This window comes from Pelodiscus sinensis, chromosome 1 (assembly GCF_049634645.1).
Source record: "Pelodiscus sinensis isolate JC-2024 chromosome 1, ASM4963464v1, whole genome shotgun sequence".
NCBI classification, from domain to species: Eukaryota; Metazoa; Chordata; order Testudines; family Trionychidae; genus Pelodiscus; species Pelodiscus sinensis.
Window position 1 is genome coordinate 129,626,366 of NC_134711.1, and position 19,084 is coordinate 129,645,449.

Consider the following 19,084-nt stretch of genomic DNA (forward strand, 5'->3'; position numbering starts at 1 on the left):
CCTTTGGCACAATGCTGTCTACACAGTAGGCTATGTTGGTACAACTATATTGCTCAGGAGTGTGGAAAATCCACACCCACATGAGAGTTATGCTAACATAAGCTGGGCCACGTGTAACACAGATCAAGTATAGAACAAATCTTAGGCATTGCAATGCCTTAGTTCTGTGATGGGCAATCTATGCTAGTGAGTGGACCACCTGAGTGGCTCTCCTTCATCCAAGTGGGCCCCAAGATTGTGATAACCAAGATGGTCTCCTGTGATATATGGTTTTTCTAACTGTGCTTGCATGCCTAGAATTTGCACGGGGTGCCGATCAAACTGTAGCAGTGCTTTGTTTGGATACAGAGGGGGCACATGGCTGTGACAGCCAAAATTATGTGGAATCAGCATGCATCTCACTTCACATGTCCTTGCTTTATGTGTGTGTCAATTTAGTAATACTGACAGGAAAAAAGTCTATGTGGATAAAAACCCATAGAATCTGGCAACCCCATGCATGGACAGCAGTGAACAAAATGTATTGCGGGTCTCACATAGAATCTCAATGGGCCACATGCGGCCCACCACTGCCTTAGTCCATTTGTTGATCTGGGTTTGAGCCATTTAATAGTCCTTAAGTGTCACCAACAGCTGGCTAGATGGGTTTTTTTTGGGGGGGGGGGGAGAGGTCCTTTGGTTTCTTATGTTACAGCAGATAACCAATTAGCAGAATCTATCCATTAGACACATGAACCTGGATTCGTCTGGATCTATTTCCTGCATATTATATCAATATTGTATATTTAAAAACATTTAAATTAAGTTCACTATGTAGTCACCTCCATAAAACAGCTTCAAGAAACTCTGCATAAGAGGTCTTAAAAGATCGGTTACAGAGATCTGAAACTGTGCATGTTGAATGTTCATCTGCTATTTTAGAATGACCTGCATTACACAGTATTGCACTGAAATAAGATAAATCATATTTGCTGTAGATTTAAGACTTCCACAAAAAGCACACACATATGCATCTCAAAATTATCTCAGTTTACAATTTAATGAAATATTTCAACAATCAAGTACCCCATGGCCTAAAAGCAGCAAAACTAATCATGAGCCCTGCTCAGCCTGTACCAAAATATATCTTCAGCTAAAGAAGTCAATGATATGATATGCAACTCTGCAGTTTATTCTATGCCCTGTATTATTCAAGCAGAAGAAGTGCTTTTTCTAGGTGATACAAAATTCAGTCAAACCGATCTGCTACTTGATCTGAATTAGAGGGCATATTACCAGCAAATCATCCCAACTGCTAAAGATCATTTTCCTTCCTGATTTATTAGTGAAAGGCAGACAAAATCCCATCATTTGACCCAATTTTGCCTGCTGTTGAATGACTTATGCGATTATTCATTCAAAATGAAAATATTTTGCAGTGTGACCCATTAGCTAGACAAATCTGTGACACATTAAGTCCAGTTTTTAAGATTCTCAGGGACTCAACCCTGGAGATCTGATTAAAGAAAGCAGCTGGCCTCTACGGTTAGAATTCATTGATTAAATCAAAGATGAACAAAGTTAAAAAAGGAAAGAAAAGAAACATGCCATTTACTGACAATACAAAATACTACTTTGTATCCTTAAGATGCATCTCTCTTGGACTCTTGCAACACAATTAAAAGGTACTCCCCAGCATGGAATTTCACTCAGGAATAAAATATTTCTTACCATATTATAATAGTCCGCTAATTATATGGTAAGATAATGGAGCAGGAGAAACACCTTATCCCCAGTATGAAATATTAACTTCAGTGTCAATTTTCCAATTCTTTGCACAGGAATGAAGGCCAAGAGCCTGTGGAGATGGGCTTCTGGGGACACCAGTTATGGGAAAAGGCAGTTCTGAACACTAGACTGGTCCCCAATCTTAAATTTGATTTTGCTTGTTACTCTTTAAGCTTCTGTTGACTTGTTTTGTTTATAACAGATTGTCAAACAGACATCTCCTGTTGTTGTGTTTTGTACCTGATGAATCATCCCACCAGCTTCCATGTATGCATACGGACACAAAAGATCAATGTTTCTACAGTGGTAACTAATTTTGAGTGCCTCCCTTTTTGGTGTAGAACGCGACACGTTGAACCCAATTTTCAGAAGGTGCTTAGCACTTGCAGTTCCTTGTAATGTAAGTGCTCTCTGCCTCTGAAAATTAAAGCTCCTGACATCAAGCACTGCTAATATCAAGTATTCAAGGCCTCCACAGTCTTGTTATCAGAGTTTAAAAATACAGAAGTTTAAAATAATATATGTGAGGTTATTTGTCTTCTGGTTTTTTTATATAGCCTTTAGAACTCATGTTTTCAAGTTTCCCTGTAACCATAAAGGATAAAAAAAAAGCTTTTTCTATTATTAGATGAAAGCAGATGTGCACATAGTAACATGTCTACAGACCATTTACAGATCATGCAACAAAAGCAACAACAACAGGATTTAGGATTTGGGTCACCTTTGAGAAGTTCCTCTTTAAAGAAACAATTTAATTACTGCAAAACCCCAAAAGATTTACATTTGCTTCTTCCTTACCTAGCTATATCTCTGTGATCTATGCTACCCGAGGAACACTCTGAATACAGGAATGCAAATTCATCAGGGCCCATAGGGAATGAATGCCCTATCGTTAACAAAAATATCTTATGGAGCATACAGATAGCTGAATGTACAGTAGTACATTGTGATAGAATGCACCCCTGTATTCATCTCCTGCACACTATTGTAATAAGTTTTGTGCAAAAGTAAGGGATGATTTGGCAAGTAATAAATCACTGGTGAACAACATCCCTCTTTTCAACGTGCCTGTAGTTGAAGTCTCTACAGTAGCTACATAAAGATCTACATTGCTTGGCCTTTAATGTGTGTTGTTAGGTATTCAAAGACAGCAAAGATGTTGCAAGTAGAAGGCAGAAATTCCATTCCTCCCCCACTTTTAGATCCTCATTAAGTGACCCTTTAATGTGTATTGCAGTACTGTTGTAGCCATGTTTGTCCCAAAATATTAAGAGACAAAACATAGGTGAGGTAACATTTGTTTGTTTTGACAGACTTCACTTGATGAAAGAGACAAGACTTAGAGCAGTGATTCTCAAACTTCTGTACTGGTGACCCTTTTCACATAGGAAGCTTCTGTCTGTGACCTCTACTTCTAAATTAAAGACACTTTTTATAAATTTAACACCATTATCAATTCTGTAAGCAAAGCTGCAGCTTTCTGATAAAAGAAAATTTGGAAGTCAAGAAAGGTAGCTAGTTACTTTTTTTTCCCCTCTTTTTTTCCACATGCCATCCACTTAAGTGAGTAGTGCAGGGGATGACTGATGAGCTAAAGCTAAAAATAAAGATTAGTGTCTCCACTAAAATGTAACCTCCCATCAGAGCATGGCCTCGAGGTGTTATGTTCGCTAAAAGTATTAAACACCACTAGCACCAAGGACAATCATGTCAAATGGCTATGGGTAAACCTATATGGAAGCTAGGTAGCTGGTATAATGTTAAACAGACAGAACCAAGTCATAGTCAATATCCTATTAATGAATATGTTTCATCAGGTGAGACAACAGCCATGATAGGCTCCTGAGCAGGAGCAACTCTGTGCTCCCGCATGGGGTGGGGCTGTGGGTGGAAGGGACAGGGACACCAGCCCTCAGGACCAACTGGGCTGTGCCACACCATCCCCTCCCCTTCCAGCCCTCAGAGCACTTCAGAGCATGCTGCCTAGCACTCCAGTGGTAATTTAAAGGGTCTAGGGCTCTAGGTGCCAATGCTGCTGCAGTGGTGGTGGTAGTGATCAGGAGCCCCAGACCCTTTAGAATCACCAAGCCCTGGGGCAGTTTCCCCCCTTTGCCCATTCTCACCCCCATTGGCAGGCTCGTTTTTCATTGTCATTTTTTTTAAAGGAAATTTTCTCATTAAGAAACCCAAGGAAGAAAGAAGCACTTCAAGAAAAATGAAACTATTCCTTTCTTCAAGTGCTATATAAGTAACATGCTATTTGTAGGAAATACTTCCTCTTCATCTACTATAGCAGGGGTGAACAACTCATTAAACAAAGAGAGCCGAAACAACAGCAGAAAAAATGCAGAGAGGCACACCAGAATTTTTTTTGAGACACTGCCCACTCCTCCTCCCCACCTTCTACAGCCACCATCTCCATGTCCTTCACCCCTGCACACATTCACCTCCATACACTGCTGCACTCCCATTATGTCCTTATACACCCCTGTGCCCCCCCAGATTCTTGTAGACCTATAGTTTTCAGCCTCCCCCTACACTACCACATTCTCCCTTCTCTCCTTTTCCACCCTCTTATCCCCCCATACTGGCCACAGCCTTGGCCTTTTTCACTTTTCATCTGCTTCCCTAGCCATCTTTTCCCCTCCAGCTCACCCTTCTCCCACAGGGGTGATTTAGACAACCCCTGGATAAGGGCATGAAAAAGTAACTGAGGTGTGTGCATTCATTGTGTATGCTTAAGAGACAACGTGGTTTGCATAGGGAGGTGTGGGTACCGCTGCATATGTGTACATCCCAGCCACTGCCACAGTTACTGCAGCAACCAGAGCCCTGGGCCATTTAAGTAATCACTGGAGCCCCAGGAGGTACTGAACGGACTGGTCAGGGTACACAGATGAGAAAGGAGGCTAGCCCCCAGCTCCACCCCTTCTGCCTGATTCCCTGCCTTCTCCAGGAGTAAGAAGATAGCCCTGAACACATCGTGCCCGGATCCTGGCAATTCTGTTGGCACCCCTGCTAAGCAATTGTAATAATAAATAATGTGGAAGCATATGTATTAATCCATGCTAAAAGTGTACACATGAATATGCATGTCTATCTACATGTAGACGTGGGAGTTGATTTCTACAGGTATCTAAACAAGGGCATTTCTGAGGTTGTACTTTATGGATTTGTATTTGAGCTTCGGGAGTGGGCCTTTAATGGACTCATTGCAGCTGTGAGAATGTATGGTCCTAATTCCACACAAATTACAATAACTTTAACAAACAAAACATGGAGCTGTTTGTAAAATACTGAGACAAGGGAAGGGAAAGAATTATTAAAACGTTTGTGAAAATTCTTTTTTTTAATTACCTTTTTTGACTATTTTGCCTCCAGCTCTGTTGTCCTATATCAAATAAAACCTGGATTTAGTAGAACACATCTGTCCAAAGGATAAATATGCCTGTTTGGGCCTTGCAGTGAAAATGAGCAGATCGGCAAGGGTGAGGGAGAACAAATGAGGAAGGAGAATGGATGAAATGAGTGAGAGTGGGCAGGGCCTCCAGAAGGGACAGGACAGAGTGCTGGGTTTTTTTGGAATCAGAAAGTTGGCAACCTAACTAGTACTATTACAATAATACCATAAATAAAACAAACTAACTAAATCTGTTCTCAAAGTCTTGCCAGTAAATAATTTCTATTGTGTTTAGGCCTTCCAGGTGTGACTGATTCATAGAAGTCACACAGGTGATAATGCAGTCCCCAAGCAAGAACTGCATTGCTGTGGCTTACTTTGCTCCATAAAAGACATCCTACTAGGAAACTTTGGAAAACAGAACTTCTGTCTTCAATGTGAAACTATAATCAATATTTTTGTGAGGCTTTGAGTCATGTTTGGTTTTATGTTTCCCTTGGTTCCAAGGATATCAATGCACTGAGTTACTCCAGTACACTTGAAGAGGCACCTAGAGTCTAAACTGCTTTTCAATAACCAAGGCGGCAAACAGGGGACACCCTGGGTAATGCACTCCAACTATCTATGCACAATTATAGATGGCCAAGACTGGGTTTGTTTTTGGTGACATCTCCTCTGGGCCACAAGGCTGGATTTCCATAGCATTTAAGGTAGCTATTGATTTCATGAGTGAATGTGTTTTCCCGGCAGAAAGGGTTTTTTTCCTTTATATGACTAATTTAGGGGCCTCCTTAAACATATAAAAGCAAGAAATCATTACTTATGTGCTTGAGTTCTTACTTGCATTACATTACTATTACTGTGGTTGATATTGGGATCCACATATTCCTGTAAAAAATTTCTTACCTTTCAGCAGTTAGTCTTGCAGCACCTTAGAGACTAACAAAAAATGTAGATAGTATCATAAGCTTTCATGGGCACAACCCGTCTCAGTATTGCTGATTCACTCGGTTTTATTACAAGTTGTGATATTTGGTGTTGATTTAAAGTGCTAGTTCACTGATACAACTATGTGAGAATTTGAGCCAGTCAATAGTTTTCTGATAGAACACTTTGCCATCAGAAAATACTGATTTGTCAAGTAAGTTTTTTGTGTGACGATAAACACATTCCCACAGAACATAACACACACACACTTCTGACAGAAGTCTGACTGATTTTGACAGCTTCCTCCTCTGCCTGACTGATGGGACCAGAAATATCCCTTTTGTGGAAAAATGCACACATCCAACTTAGAATTTCTTTTCAGAATTATAAAATGTTCCCCTAGAAGGAAATTCTTGTTTCTAGACAGCTCTAGTGAGAATTTTCTGAAGCACCTCACCTCCATGGTTATTTAGAGCAATCAAAACTGTGACCCAAAGCCTCTTTCAGAATCTAAAACTTATCTTTTAAGTCACAATACATTAAAGGCCTCAATTACAATACAAGTGTTTGAAGCTGGCAATAGTACGTTTTCTCTTCTCCAAGTCCTACTCCACAAGCTGTCCCTCTCCTTCATATGCAGCTTGATTAACACAGAGGACTTTCCTGCAGGCAGTATACTTTCTGCTAGCTACAATAAATCGCTATCTTCCTTGGGAAGCCACTGATCCAGTCTGGGCCAGCTATTCCACTCTTCACCAACTCCCAATCACCAGAGATAAGCAATGGATGACAAGAGGGAGAGTGGGTGAAAAAATAAGCATAAGTCTCAAGTGGCAGAAGAGAGAAAGTGTGGGGAGAGTAAGGAAAAAGAAAATATGGCGAAAGAGAAAATTAGTAGATGGAGACAACAACCAACCCCCTTCCCTCCCCCACACAGCATAAAGTAATAAGCCAAGGAGAAAAGAGCATAAAAACCAAGAGAAAAAGTGTCACATAGTATATGAGCAATGGTGACTTCAAGAAAAATCTGCACCTATTTGTAGCTAGGTAGTTAAATGTAGTAGCTAGGTAGTTAAATGTAGTATTTGTGCTCCTTATAAGCATAACATAAAGACACAGTAGTAACAGGATTGGATCACAGATATCATAGGGGCTTCCCCTCTGCCCCAAAATTAAGTAAACAACTATAACAAGGAGGCCACCTCTGAGCACCTGTTTATGGATAAGGGTGACACTACAACACCATGCCTCACTTTCTCCTCCTGCAACCCAAAAACTTCACTTCAAGCTGTTCTCTCTCAATAATACCCCTCCTTGGAAATGGCATATTATAAACCATATGCAAACAGGCCACAATTTGTACACATAGTCTATGCATCAACCCACAGGAAGTAATCATTACAATTCCTAAAGAGCACATCTCTAGACTGATCACATACCAGCACCTATGATCATGCCAGTCTGTCAATCCTCATCTGGCCCTGGACAGCCACCTCAGCCCTGCCAGATGGAGTGCAGCCCTTCTATTCTCAGCAGGAAGTACCTCAGCTTCTGAAGGGGGCACCTGAACTCACCCTGCTCCTCTCACGGTTTTCCTAGGTCTCCAGACCTAAAGAGGTTAGCTCCTCCTCTACACATGGCTCCTGCTCAGGGCCAGCAACCATTTCCTTCTACTGTTCCCTGACCTCCAGCCTTGGCTAGGACATGCCAACCAGCAAACCCCTCTTACTACTCTCCTGACACCAGCCCTTTCCTCAGGTACCACATACAGTCTCCTACCACCAGCCGGCACCCATCTCCTAACAGATTCCATTTGCTCTCACTCAGCAAATATTTCCTCCCTCTACCACCCAGGTACCCTCTTTTAAGACAAATTGGGAAACAGCAGGTATACTATCCCTGCTGCTTCTTAAGGGACCAGTGTCACCCTATGACCCACTTTTTCTCTGAAAAGAGAACAGGCTAGGCTGGGGGTAAAACTCTTATGCATCCAGCCTTAATTGCACCAAAACTACCCCCTGGGCTGCCCCAGCAACAGGTGTCTTGAATTTCTTTCTGAAAATCCAGCTACCCTCCCTTTAAATATGGGTTGTGGTAAGTTTCAGAGCCAATAGTTATTTAAGAGATTAAGCAATCTTTCACTGAGACTGAATGGCTCGCTTTCAAATTATATTTTGAGCTATTAAAATTACAGGGTTCCAGTAAATGTTGTACTAATATTTCAAGGGCAAACAGCTTAGGTTAACACATACATAATCATCTTAAGCAGGGTAATAAACAGTCACCTAACAAAGAGATGACATCCCATGAACTCCTATAAATATGCATCCAGTATGTATAAACTCCTACACTGCTGCTACTGTGTGGTTTAGTCTAGCTTACTGTGACCAAGTCAAACTGTTCAACAGTTTTAAATGCATTTCCAGTGCTAAAGGTACTTCAAATTTGCCCAAGTACATACCACTATCTGACATTCTGCAAACAATCTTCTAATCACTGTTGCTTTGAAAAGATAAATTAAGTGCCTGCTAAAGTTAATTTTCAATTCTCCTCACCAAGCTGAAATCATCAGGAATATTAATCAGGAACTGAGTTATCCAAACTATTTGTCTCTAATCAACTAAATTAACTGCTGACTCAGTTTCCCCAACTGTGAAATGGGGGGGGACTTACTTATTTCTCACATCACACCTACAAAATAACACTTACAATGTGCCTTCTATTAAAAAGCAATTGATAAATACTAAAAAGCATTCATTGTAGCAACTTCAAACTATATCTGTTTAACTGATCATGACAAGATTTTATGAAACTAGAACAACTACGAGTTATTTAATATAATGCCCTTTTAAAGGATTTTAAGATTGTAATATAGACTATGCCCTTCTCCCCCTTCCCACTCTAGACACACCAATCCAGGAATGATAGACTATGTTCACACATGTTCTGGTTTAATAGCAATAATCAATGGGGATCCTCTCAACTTTATTAGGAAGTGGTTTTTCTGCACCTTGTTTCCCTGTAGTTAAAACTCTCTAACTCAATTCTGTAATCATGGGAATTCTTTTTGAGTATTTAACATTTTATAACCTCTACTAACTTTTGTCCCTTTGTGCTTGTTGTTTTCTTTTATTCCCAGTGTATCTGGTTACATAGCATGTATGTACTTGAATGTGTTTTCCTCTTTTGTTTTTTCTCCACAGCAATAAAAACCACCACTCTCTTTCTACACTACGTTCTGCATACCATGACCTTCTATTGGAGGCCTGGTAATTTCTCTAAATGGCCATAAAGCTTTCACCTGTCTGTTTGAATGTGTGGCAAACCAGACTTTATATATGAGTTTTCAGGATTTTAATGTCTTTGTCATTGTGTTCAGGTATGGAGAGCTGCTCTGTAAACCGAAAGGGCAAGACTGCTCCATGCAGCTATATTTTGCTAATACCACAACTTTCACCATAGCTGTGTCTACATTGGCGCGATCTCACGCAAAAGCAGCTGCTCTTGCGCAAAAACTTGCTGCCTGTCTACACTGGTCGCATGTTCTTGCACAAGTAAACTGATGTTCTAATGTATGAAATCAGGGCTTCTTGCACCAGAACTCTGACGCTCCCGGTCAGGAATAAGCCCTTTTGCGCAACTGTTCTTGCGCAAGAGGCCAGTGTAGACAAGCCACATGATTTTCTTGCTCAAGAAAGCCATATGGCTAAAATGGCCATCAGAGCTTTCTTGCGCAAGAGACCGTCTACACTGACATGGATGCTCTTGCGCAAAAGCACATCTCTTGCGCAAAAGCACATGCCAGTGTAAACGCTCTCTTCTGGAAGAGTTTTTGCAAAAGAACTCTTCCGCAAAAGAGTTTTTGCGTGGGAATGCGCCAGTGTAGATGTAGCCACATGTGTTTGTCTCAAAGTAACCTTCACTTTGAGTCTCCAAGGTAGGATTTGTGAATGGACTTAGTCATTGCCACACTGAGCATTATGGAACCTAACTTTTAGGAGTCTAGAAAAATCATAGGAACAACATTGTGCTCCACAAAGCAGAGTTAGGCACCCAGGCTCCCTACACGAGTGCAGGAGAAACAGGCACTTAGGAATGTGATCCATAAAAGCTAACATGCTGGGGGGAAGCTATCTGAGCTAGCCAATGTAAGATGCTGACCAGAAGGGTGTGATGCTCTCTCATCTTGCAGAGTTAGTATCTAAGGGTGCGTCTACACAGTACCTGAAACTCAAAATAAGATACACAATTTGTGCTATGCAAATTGCGTATGTTATCTCAAATCTATTTCAAAATAGCTTATTTTGAAATTTGGTGTATCTATACAGTGCCAAATTTCAAAATAATTTGCTATTTTGAGACATCCCTTATCCCTCATGCAACAAGGGATTTATAGGGATGGCAAAATAGTGTACCCATTATTTCAAAAAATATTTTGAAATAGCAGGAGGCTTGTGTAGACACAGGGTAGCTATTTTGGGATACTGGAAGTATCCCGAAATAGCTGTGCAGAGTAGATGTACCTGAGGTCTGGGCTGCAGGGAGGCACCTATCTCTGCTAGTGATCACTGAACAGGAATCAGTGGCCTGAAATCAAGCAGTTTAGATGCCAAAGGGGTTTCATGTAGGAATGAGTTTAGCAGCTGCATTGCTCCACACAAAATGCCCAAGGGGTGAAAGAAAAGGCTCTTTAGCCTGGGGGATAGGACACCCACCTTAGTAGTGGAAGTTCCAGAATTCAGTCTTCCTGCTCCATTTAATATTCTAATATTTATCCACAGCTTCAACCAGAAGCATAGCTATGAGTGGGCTGTGGCTCACCCAAATTGGGGTCAGTGCCTCCCAAATCCACAACCTGACTGCATTGCATGTCCTGAGTAGTGGGAGAACCCTGTTCAACTCCTCTCTCACATGGGACAATGAACCTAGATTTGACACATCCCATCTTTGTGCTCTAACCACTGGCCAACAGCTAGGGTTTTCTTGCCTGCCATAGACCAGTTGTCCATGTGAACCCTGCTGATGTGCATTAAGTTCTGTAGCTTCCCTGTCGAGCTGGCTTTTGAAATTGGCTTGAAATAATATGGTAACTTTGAGATTCATTAATGAGTTAATTAATTAATCCTGGGTACTCATTGGTTGGATGGTCCGCTACATTCCATATCCTAGTGACATTTAAAAAAAACAACAACAAAGGATACTTAGAGTGAGTAGTAAGTATTCTTATCAGCGTCATTTAGCGTGGGCACTCTAATGGACAATTTCTTTCCCCTTTTTTTCCTTCTTTTTCCTCCTCTTCCTCCCCATTCCCTCTCTCTGCTATTTATTTGAAAACTAGACCCCTTAAATTCCATTAATCTGAAGTGGATTGTACCCACGAAAACTCATGATATCATCTCCATTGTTTGTGCTGCAAGACTATTTGTTGTTTTTTAAGTTTAACTTTGATCTAGTTATTTTTTAAAGGGGACTAGATCAAATCACATGAACAAATGGCTAACAGGTATCAGCAAGGTCCACAAAAACTGTTGAGGTCTATGGCTAGTGCAAGGCAGATACACACCCCAGCTTGCTATCAACTAATTATTCCCATTGACAAGAAGATAGTCTCCCTTTTCATTCCTTTCCTTGTTTACTTTGAGTGCCAACATGGGTTTTCACCTGTACTAACTGTACAAATGACTCTGATGTGAGCATTTGTTCACTCAGAACTCGACTGAGTCCAACAACTTCTTTCATATCTCCTCCAACAGACATTAAGTCGTTTTCACTACTGAGTTGGCCCAGCTTCAGACCAGTTGCCTAGAGGTGAAAGGTTCACTATCCCATGATAAATCCCTGAGCCATCTTGATATCCATTTCCCACACCTCCATTTAAATTATTTTCAGCATCTAAGCCAAGTGTACTAAGTACTAACTCATCCATCTGCATAACCCAGTCTGTATAAGTTAACAGTGCCATCAACTTTACATTTTTACACTGCTCCATAATACAAGTAAAGGCACGTGTAAAAGGCTTCTGATGCAAATATAAACCTTGACTTACATGTCAAAAGGGTCCAGATTCTTTTGCCCATGTGAAAAAGGAAAATTTCCTGTGCAGAACCCCACAGCAAGCTGCTAAGGAAGTGGTGTTTACATCCATGCAGGAAAGTCTATAGGGCATGTACTAAGCTCACCTCTCTCTGGGAGACCAGAGTTGCTCCAGTCTGTAGTATGGTTAATGAGCTGTAAGGCGCATATATATAAAATGTGATGGCAGAAAAAGGGAGAATATAAGCATCCCCACTGCCCTCCCAGAGTCCACCTGCTCCCTTCATGGACACAGAATCGCTCAGATAGATCTCTGCAAGATACAACAGTGGGAGGGAGATGGTGTCTAGAGTTTCCCTTCTATGCAAAAGGAGGACCTCTTTATGTGCAGATCAGAGGCATCATGATCTGCCCATAGAAACAAGCTGAACTGTACACGATCTTATTAGATATTAAAACCAGTGTGCATCACTCACATCTTCAGATTTCTGCGCAACTTCCAGAAGGCTCTTAATACATTTAAAAAGCAGAGGCACAGCTTCTGGGACTGGGCGCAAGTTGGGAATCAGCTGATTCATGGCTCATGTCCAGTCCCCACTACGCCCCTGCCCCTCTGGAGACGGTTCTGAGAGGAACCGGCTTTTAAGCCAGCTCCCCCCAGCACCGGCTCCTGTTCTCCCCTCTTCTGCTTATTGGATAGTTGACTAATCGACTAGTCGCTTACATCCCTAATTTATTCATTATCTTCTTTAATCATATTTACTACTTTATGATATAGTAACACTATAATAATCCTTCTATTATACTATAGAATCAATTAGGGTACATCTACACAGCAACAATATTTCAAAATAACTTAGTCCTCATCTACACTGAAGGCAGTTATTTCAAAATAATGTCAAAATACTGTCAAGCTGAAGGACTTCTTACTCCAACTCCTGTAACCCACATTGTACAAGGAGTAAGGGAGGTTGGAGGAAGAGAGCTCTATTTCGAAATAAGTGCAGTGTAGACACTCCCTATTTTGAAATAAGTTATTTTGAAATAAGCTACACAATTGATGGAGCTCAATTTGCATAGCTTATTTTGAGTTAAACCCTGCTGTGTAGATGCACCCTTAGAAGCTAACGCACTTAAGTGGACAATTAGATAAAATTAATGTCTGAAGAATCATATACAAGGTTTCTTTTAATCAAAACAAGCACTTAGTGACAAGTTTTAAAAGGTGCTGTTTAGTTAAAAAAATTGCAACAAGCACAAATTAAAGGTCAGTCTCAGTTTGCTCTCATCATCTGTATTTCATATCTCCAATGCATTTTAGTGAGAGACATAAATCCCACAAATAGGCTTAAACCATGACCATTCACATATTTAAATCTACACAAATGAAATCTGTTTAAGCCGTAGGCATGATTATATACTATGAGTATAGTCTTTGAAAGAGGCCCTATCCTTTTACTTGGCAGAATTTCATGACTCAAAACATCATTTGATAAAAACAAAGATAATCTCGAGGCAGAAAGGAAATAAATAGTAATAAGACTATCTGCCCTGTGACTAACAGAGGCATCATAGTTTACCATCATTTTAAATAATTCTATATCTTTCTAAGTCTTTTTTTTTTCCAAAAAGAAGGTATCTGACATTGCCTTGCTTACTTGAAATGAGTGGTGATTTTCTTAGGATAAGGATTGCACGATCAGGCCTTAAGGAAGTATGTGTGTCAAACACAAGAGCTATATGCTCCACTTTTCTTAATAAAAAAGACTTTGGGAGGGGGGAGCTCAATCCTAATCTTATTCGAATCTACACCCACTTGATTCAGTGAGGGCACAATCAAACCCTTTTCTGTAGCAAGAAACAAATTATAGTTACTGCTGCAAGATATCCCACAGCAGCCCATGGCAGAGATCCCCCAGCCTGAGTCAACAGAATAGGTCTCGCCACGGCCAGCCTTAGTGAAAACAGCATCCTTGGTGAACTTATATTTTGGCTCCCCATGACTCTGTGGGTGACCCCCATTTCTCTGTAGGTTCCACATTCCTCTTCTACACCTCCAGTCCCTGCATCCCCTTCCTGTGTGCTCCTAACTCCTGCACTCCTCTTTGGCACTCACATGGTGAAACTGACATGGATGTGTGGAGCAGCTGTCATTGATGCTCACTCCCCATCCAATGCTGCTCCTCTGTGTACCTCTAGGGGACTGTGAATGGGGCTCTAAAGAGCAACATTATGGCTGCCTGAATCCAGGTCACTTTCATCTCCTGGGCTGTGTAAGGGGAGGGCAGGAGAGCAGCAGCACCCAACACTTGCCTCACAGCCCGGGTGGGGAGAGTGAGCTGGATGCATGGAGCACTTTCTGTTGCTCCTCGCTACCCCACTTGCAACCCCCTACAGGGCACAGAGGAACAATGGACACACAAACAATATCTGTAGGTCATCACCGCCCCTCCCCCACGCCATATTCCTCTGTTGGGAGGAAATAGGGAGAAATCTGAGTAACATCCCTGCATGCACACACACATGCAATGCTCCTCTGCCATCCATAACATTACATTGGCAGCATGCATTATGGACTGCTTCATAGCACTGCCCTTGACCATGTCACCTTGGGCAGTTGCCTAGGTGGCCCACCCTTAAGGGCAGGACTTGCACTACCACGTCAAAAATAGCTATGTGGACAGCAGTTTTAAATTTCGGCTATGGCTGGAGCTTATGCTCTGAGGCCCACACCTCTCCCTAGGCTTCAAAGCCTTGGGCTACAGTGTCCACATACCTATATTTAGCACAGTAGCATGTGCCCCACAAGCACAAGTCTGTTAAGCTGGCCTGGGGAACTCACTACTGTCCTTAAGCAGCATATGCTGTGATAACCGAACTGTCCTGTCCTTGTGGGTGCTACAAGCAGCTCAAAGAAAACATTAACAGCTGTATTCACTTGCTGTTACACAGATAAATCAAAAGCCTTCACTTCCTCTCACTGTGTACTGCACATGGAGAATAAATGACTAACTTGCTGCAAAGTTTGTATCTAACACTGATAACTCCAAGTTGTGTAAATGAACCCAAACTGAAATTGTTAGAAGTGTAGAACTCAGCTGTTCGTGCCACATGTTTCCTTCAAAAATGGCTTGAAGTCAGTTTTACAACTGCAGGATGATCAATGCACATCTACAGTCATATGATGTATCTGACAAGAACTACATCTTATACATCTTCTTGTCTGCCAAAAGCCACGAGATATTCCACTGGACCAATGTAAACCAAATAAGACAGAAATAAAAGTGGGGAAGCAGTAATGAACCCTTTTTGTCTTAGATAGAGCAAGGACAAAGCACAGTGGTTGAAAGAGAAGCCACACAAATAAAAAAACTGAAGGACTCCAGTGAACCGCATTAGAAAAGTTAATATGTATAAAGTCTGATTCTTTTTGGAACAAGAAGTTCCATCGATTCCAATGGGATTACTCATGGGAGCAAAAACCATGCATATGAGTAAGGATACCAGACTGGCTCATAGTACAATAGGCTTCCTATAATCCGGAACTTTTGGGACCTAGGTGGTGCTGGATTATTGGATATGCCGGACTATCAGGAGGTACTATAAGATGGTTATATATATATATATATATATATATATATATATATATATATATATATATATATATATATATATACTGTATACAGTATACTGTAATCTTATCATTTTTTATCCCTTTTTTACCCTTTACACTCAGTTCAGCTGCTGCCGCTGCTGCCTTGTGACTCATTTTTTGCCGAAGCTCACTCACTAGGCTCTTGCCATTTTGATGCCGGACTATCAGGTGTGCCATACAATTTGATGCCAGACTACTGGAGTTTTACTGTACTCTGGTTTCTGGTAAACTATGAGTGTACATTTTCATATAGCTTTGACATCAGAAATTAGGTAAAAGTATAGGTACTTACACAGTAAAATGGTAAATAAAACATTTCCATCCACTAGGCCTCTCCAGGAAGTTGTAGACATCTCCCTGCATGCTCGTTTTGGTTAAATAAGGGCCATAGAAACACTTGGCTGTGTAGGTCCTACGGAGTTCACTTCCTGTCATAAGTTGGTTGCTGAGCTGGAAAACTGAATCCACAGTGTCTTCCTCAGATTTACAGGGAATTCCTGATCCATTATTCACGACAGTATCTGGAGCTAGTGCCACTGAAGAATACTGCATATTGTTTAAGTTCTCTGTGACTTCCAACAGTCCTGAAGACTTCCTATGTCCATTCAGACTACCTGACTGGGAGCTGGTGCTTTGAGCCTGACCACCGAGGTTATACATAGAGTGCCCACCAGTTTCACCATTACCACAGGACATTCTATGATGAAGCACAGGTACTGCTAACCCTGATCAATTTTTAAAATAATAAAAGAAGGTATTGTATGTCCTTTCTGATCTGGGTGTTCTCCAATAACTGATAAGTTGTCTTTCTGCCCTTATCCTGGAATGCTTCTGTGACACAACAGTGGGAGCCACCAGCCTGTCACCTGTTGTCACTCAGAGACTCTGAAATTAAATCAGAAACACAGATTAGACAATGGAGACACAAAAAGTAACTAGGCAATAAGACTTTTCGAAAGGGTGAAATGTTAAAATTCAATGCAATGACAAATAAAAAGAGGATTAAAATATCTACTAAGATAGCACACTGCAAGTAACAGAAACATTTTACCTTCCTTTTAGGTAAATCTATCAAATCATTTTAAATTCAGTGAATACAGAAGTGTCCTTTACTGAACATAGCACAGTTACAGCTGCAAATTGATCAGTGTTTCTGGTTTCTCAGAATCTACACATTGACTATAAGATCACTGTGTGCTAAAGCATAATATACATAGGTTTACAATATGGAGTTTCATTATTATGTTGCATTTTGAAAAACTTAGCTAGGATGTCTACATTACAGGAGAGTTTTAAGACTGGGGATGAGCAATTTCAGACAGAGATGATCCTGCAGTTGTAACTCATGATGTGCTCAGAGTTTTGCCCAAGTTAAAAAAAAAAGATGGACTGGGAAATTTAACATGCTACATTAACTCAAAATTATTTCTGAGTAGATCTGTGTTGTTGCAATGTGTTTAATGAGGACCTGATTCTGTTTTAATACAACAGCTTTATACTCGTGTTAGTTTCATTGACCTAAGTGAAATCCAGATGGTGGAACGGGTTGGGAAATTTGGCTCAGAATGCTCAACGTGTATTTCATAAAACAGATTTGAATAGCTATAGTCTAATATGTTCTAATAATGTCTACATTTATTTTTATATCATTGTATAATTGTTTTGCAGGCATTAGAAATCTGTTCTTTAAAATTGCCTTCATTCTTACACATGTCCACATAAATACAGTATTACAGGTTTTGCTTACACCCAAAAAAGCAAGGCAATAGTGGAATTAATGCTGAAACAATGCCTCTTACTCAAGTCAGGATGCCCCTTAGTTGCAGGTGATTTGTTCCTCTGTTGGAGGGGCCTCAAAACATACTCTAGGATCTCCTACAACCTCAACATAACCACAAATTAAAAATGGAATTTCAGCCTTAATCTCCTGTCTTTGGTCAAATTAGACTTATTTGTTTTATTGCTTAAAAATCTCAATGTGTGAATGAATAAATTGTCATTCTAAGTAGAGCCCCACTTCCAAGGTATTTCTGGAAATGTGTACATGGGGTAGCGGTCTTGTTACCAAGAAAACTATTTTTTCTTAATGCATTTTGCAAAGAGAAAAATGTCCTTGTTAATCACACTGCTGATGGATAAATACTTCTAATCTTCATTTTTCTATAGCCATTTCCCTCTGCTAAAAAGTAATCAGCAGCAATTGCAAATAGAAAGCAAGAAGCCTTTCAGCCCACCCATTTCTCAAGATGAATCTATGCTAAACAAAGAAAGAACTACTCTCACTCAGTTCAATTCATTTTACAGGGTTTAAAAGTAACCACACAAGTGCTACCAACAGAAGTCTGTTAACTAACCTTTGCAAACAAAGCTACATTAGAAACATTTACTAGCATGCTTAATCAAAAAGTGAGACTACACAAACAGAGAGAGGAAAAAAAGCATAAAGAAAAACCTGAAACCATCTGGCAAGCACCGCATACTCTCTCCTGTTGTACTTCTGTGAGTGTCCCTTTTCTCCTCTTTTCTGCTCCTCGGCTACATATGGCAGATTGCATAGGTGCAGAGAGAACTGTTGTCTAACTCTGCCCCCTAGCTTATCAAGTCCCACCCTTACCCATCCAGGGTACCTCCCTTATTTCTCCCTGGTCTGTTTTCCTTTGGAAGTAGGGGTAAGGCAAAAAGGAATGAGGGGCTCCCAGTTGTGATGTTTTTATCATGTCAGAGAGGAGTATTTATGCTTCTCTGCTATTATGTCACTAGTAGCAGAAACAAAGCAATAGTTTAGATGTTCAGTTCTCCTTCTTTCTCCCCTGACACCATGCATCTTTTCCTACCTGTGTATAACTAATTAAAAATTATGGTATTTCCTTCACAATCTTTTGAATTATGCACTAGTACTTACTTGCAACAGTCTCTTATACTCAACAGTCTAAGCAGAATATTATTTTTACCTGAACATCTGGTGAAGTCAGTAACAAAGGGTCATATCTACCCATGTCAGGATGGTGTTATCTATTTTTTCATTGCCCTTTCTAATCTAACACTCATTTTTCTTATTCCAGTGAAAGGAAGAGGGCATTCGAAATGTAGATTCCTCAGCATTGTTTTTCAGCTTGCTGCTGTGCCTTGTGATCATGCCAGAAAAGTGGTGAATACAGTACTGATTTAAAAAAATGTTTATTGTCTCATTTCTTTGAAAACATTGTGTATTGTAGGGAATGATAGGAATTTGACTCAAAGTTCTCACCCTGCATGTGAAAGATAATTTACCTAAGGGTCAATCAAAGAAACTGGAGTGGGAC

General features: G+C 40.6%; 1 protein-coding gene across 1 annotated transcript in view; it reads right to left on the reverse strand.

The window, feature by feature from the left end:
* The window catches only part of LOC102453877 (potassium voltage-gated channel subfamily KQT member 1-like), a 723,768-nt gene extending 707,112 nt beyond the window's left edge, over positions 1-16,656 (reverse strand). Inside the window, exon 1 of the mRNA XM_075901205.1 lies at positions 16,075-16,656. Within this exon, the coding sequence (XP_075757320.1) occupies positions 16,075-16,478 (404 nt within the window). The 5' untranslated portion in view covers positions 16,479-16,656. The remainder of the gene's footprint in view (positions 1-16,074) is intronic.
* Positions 16,657-19,084: the final 2,428 nt, after the last annotated feature.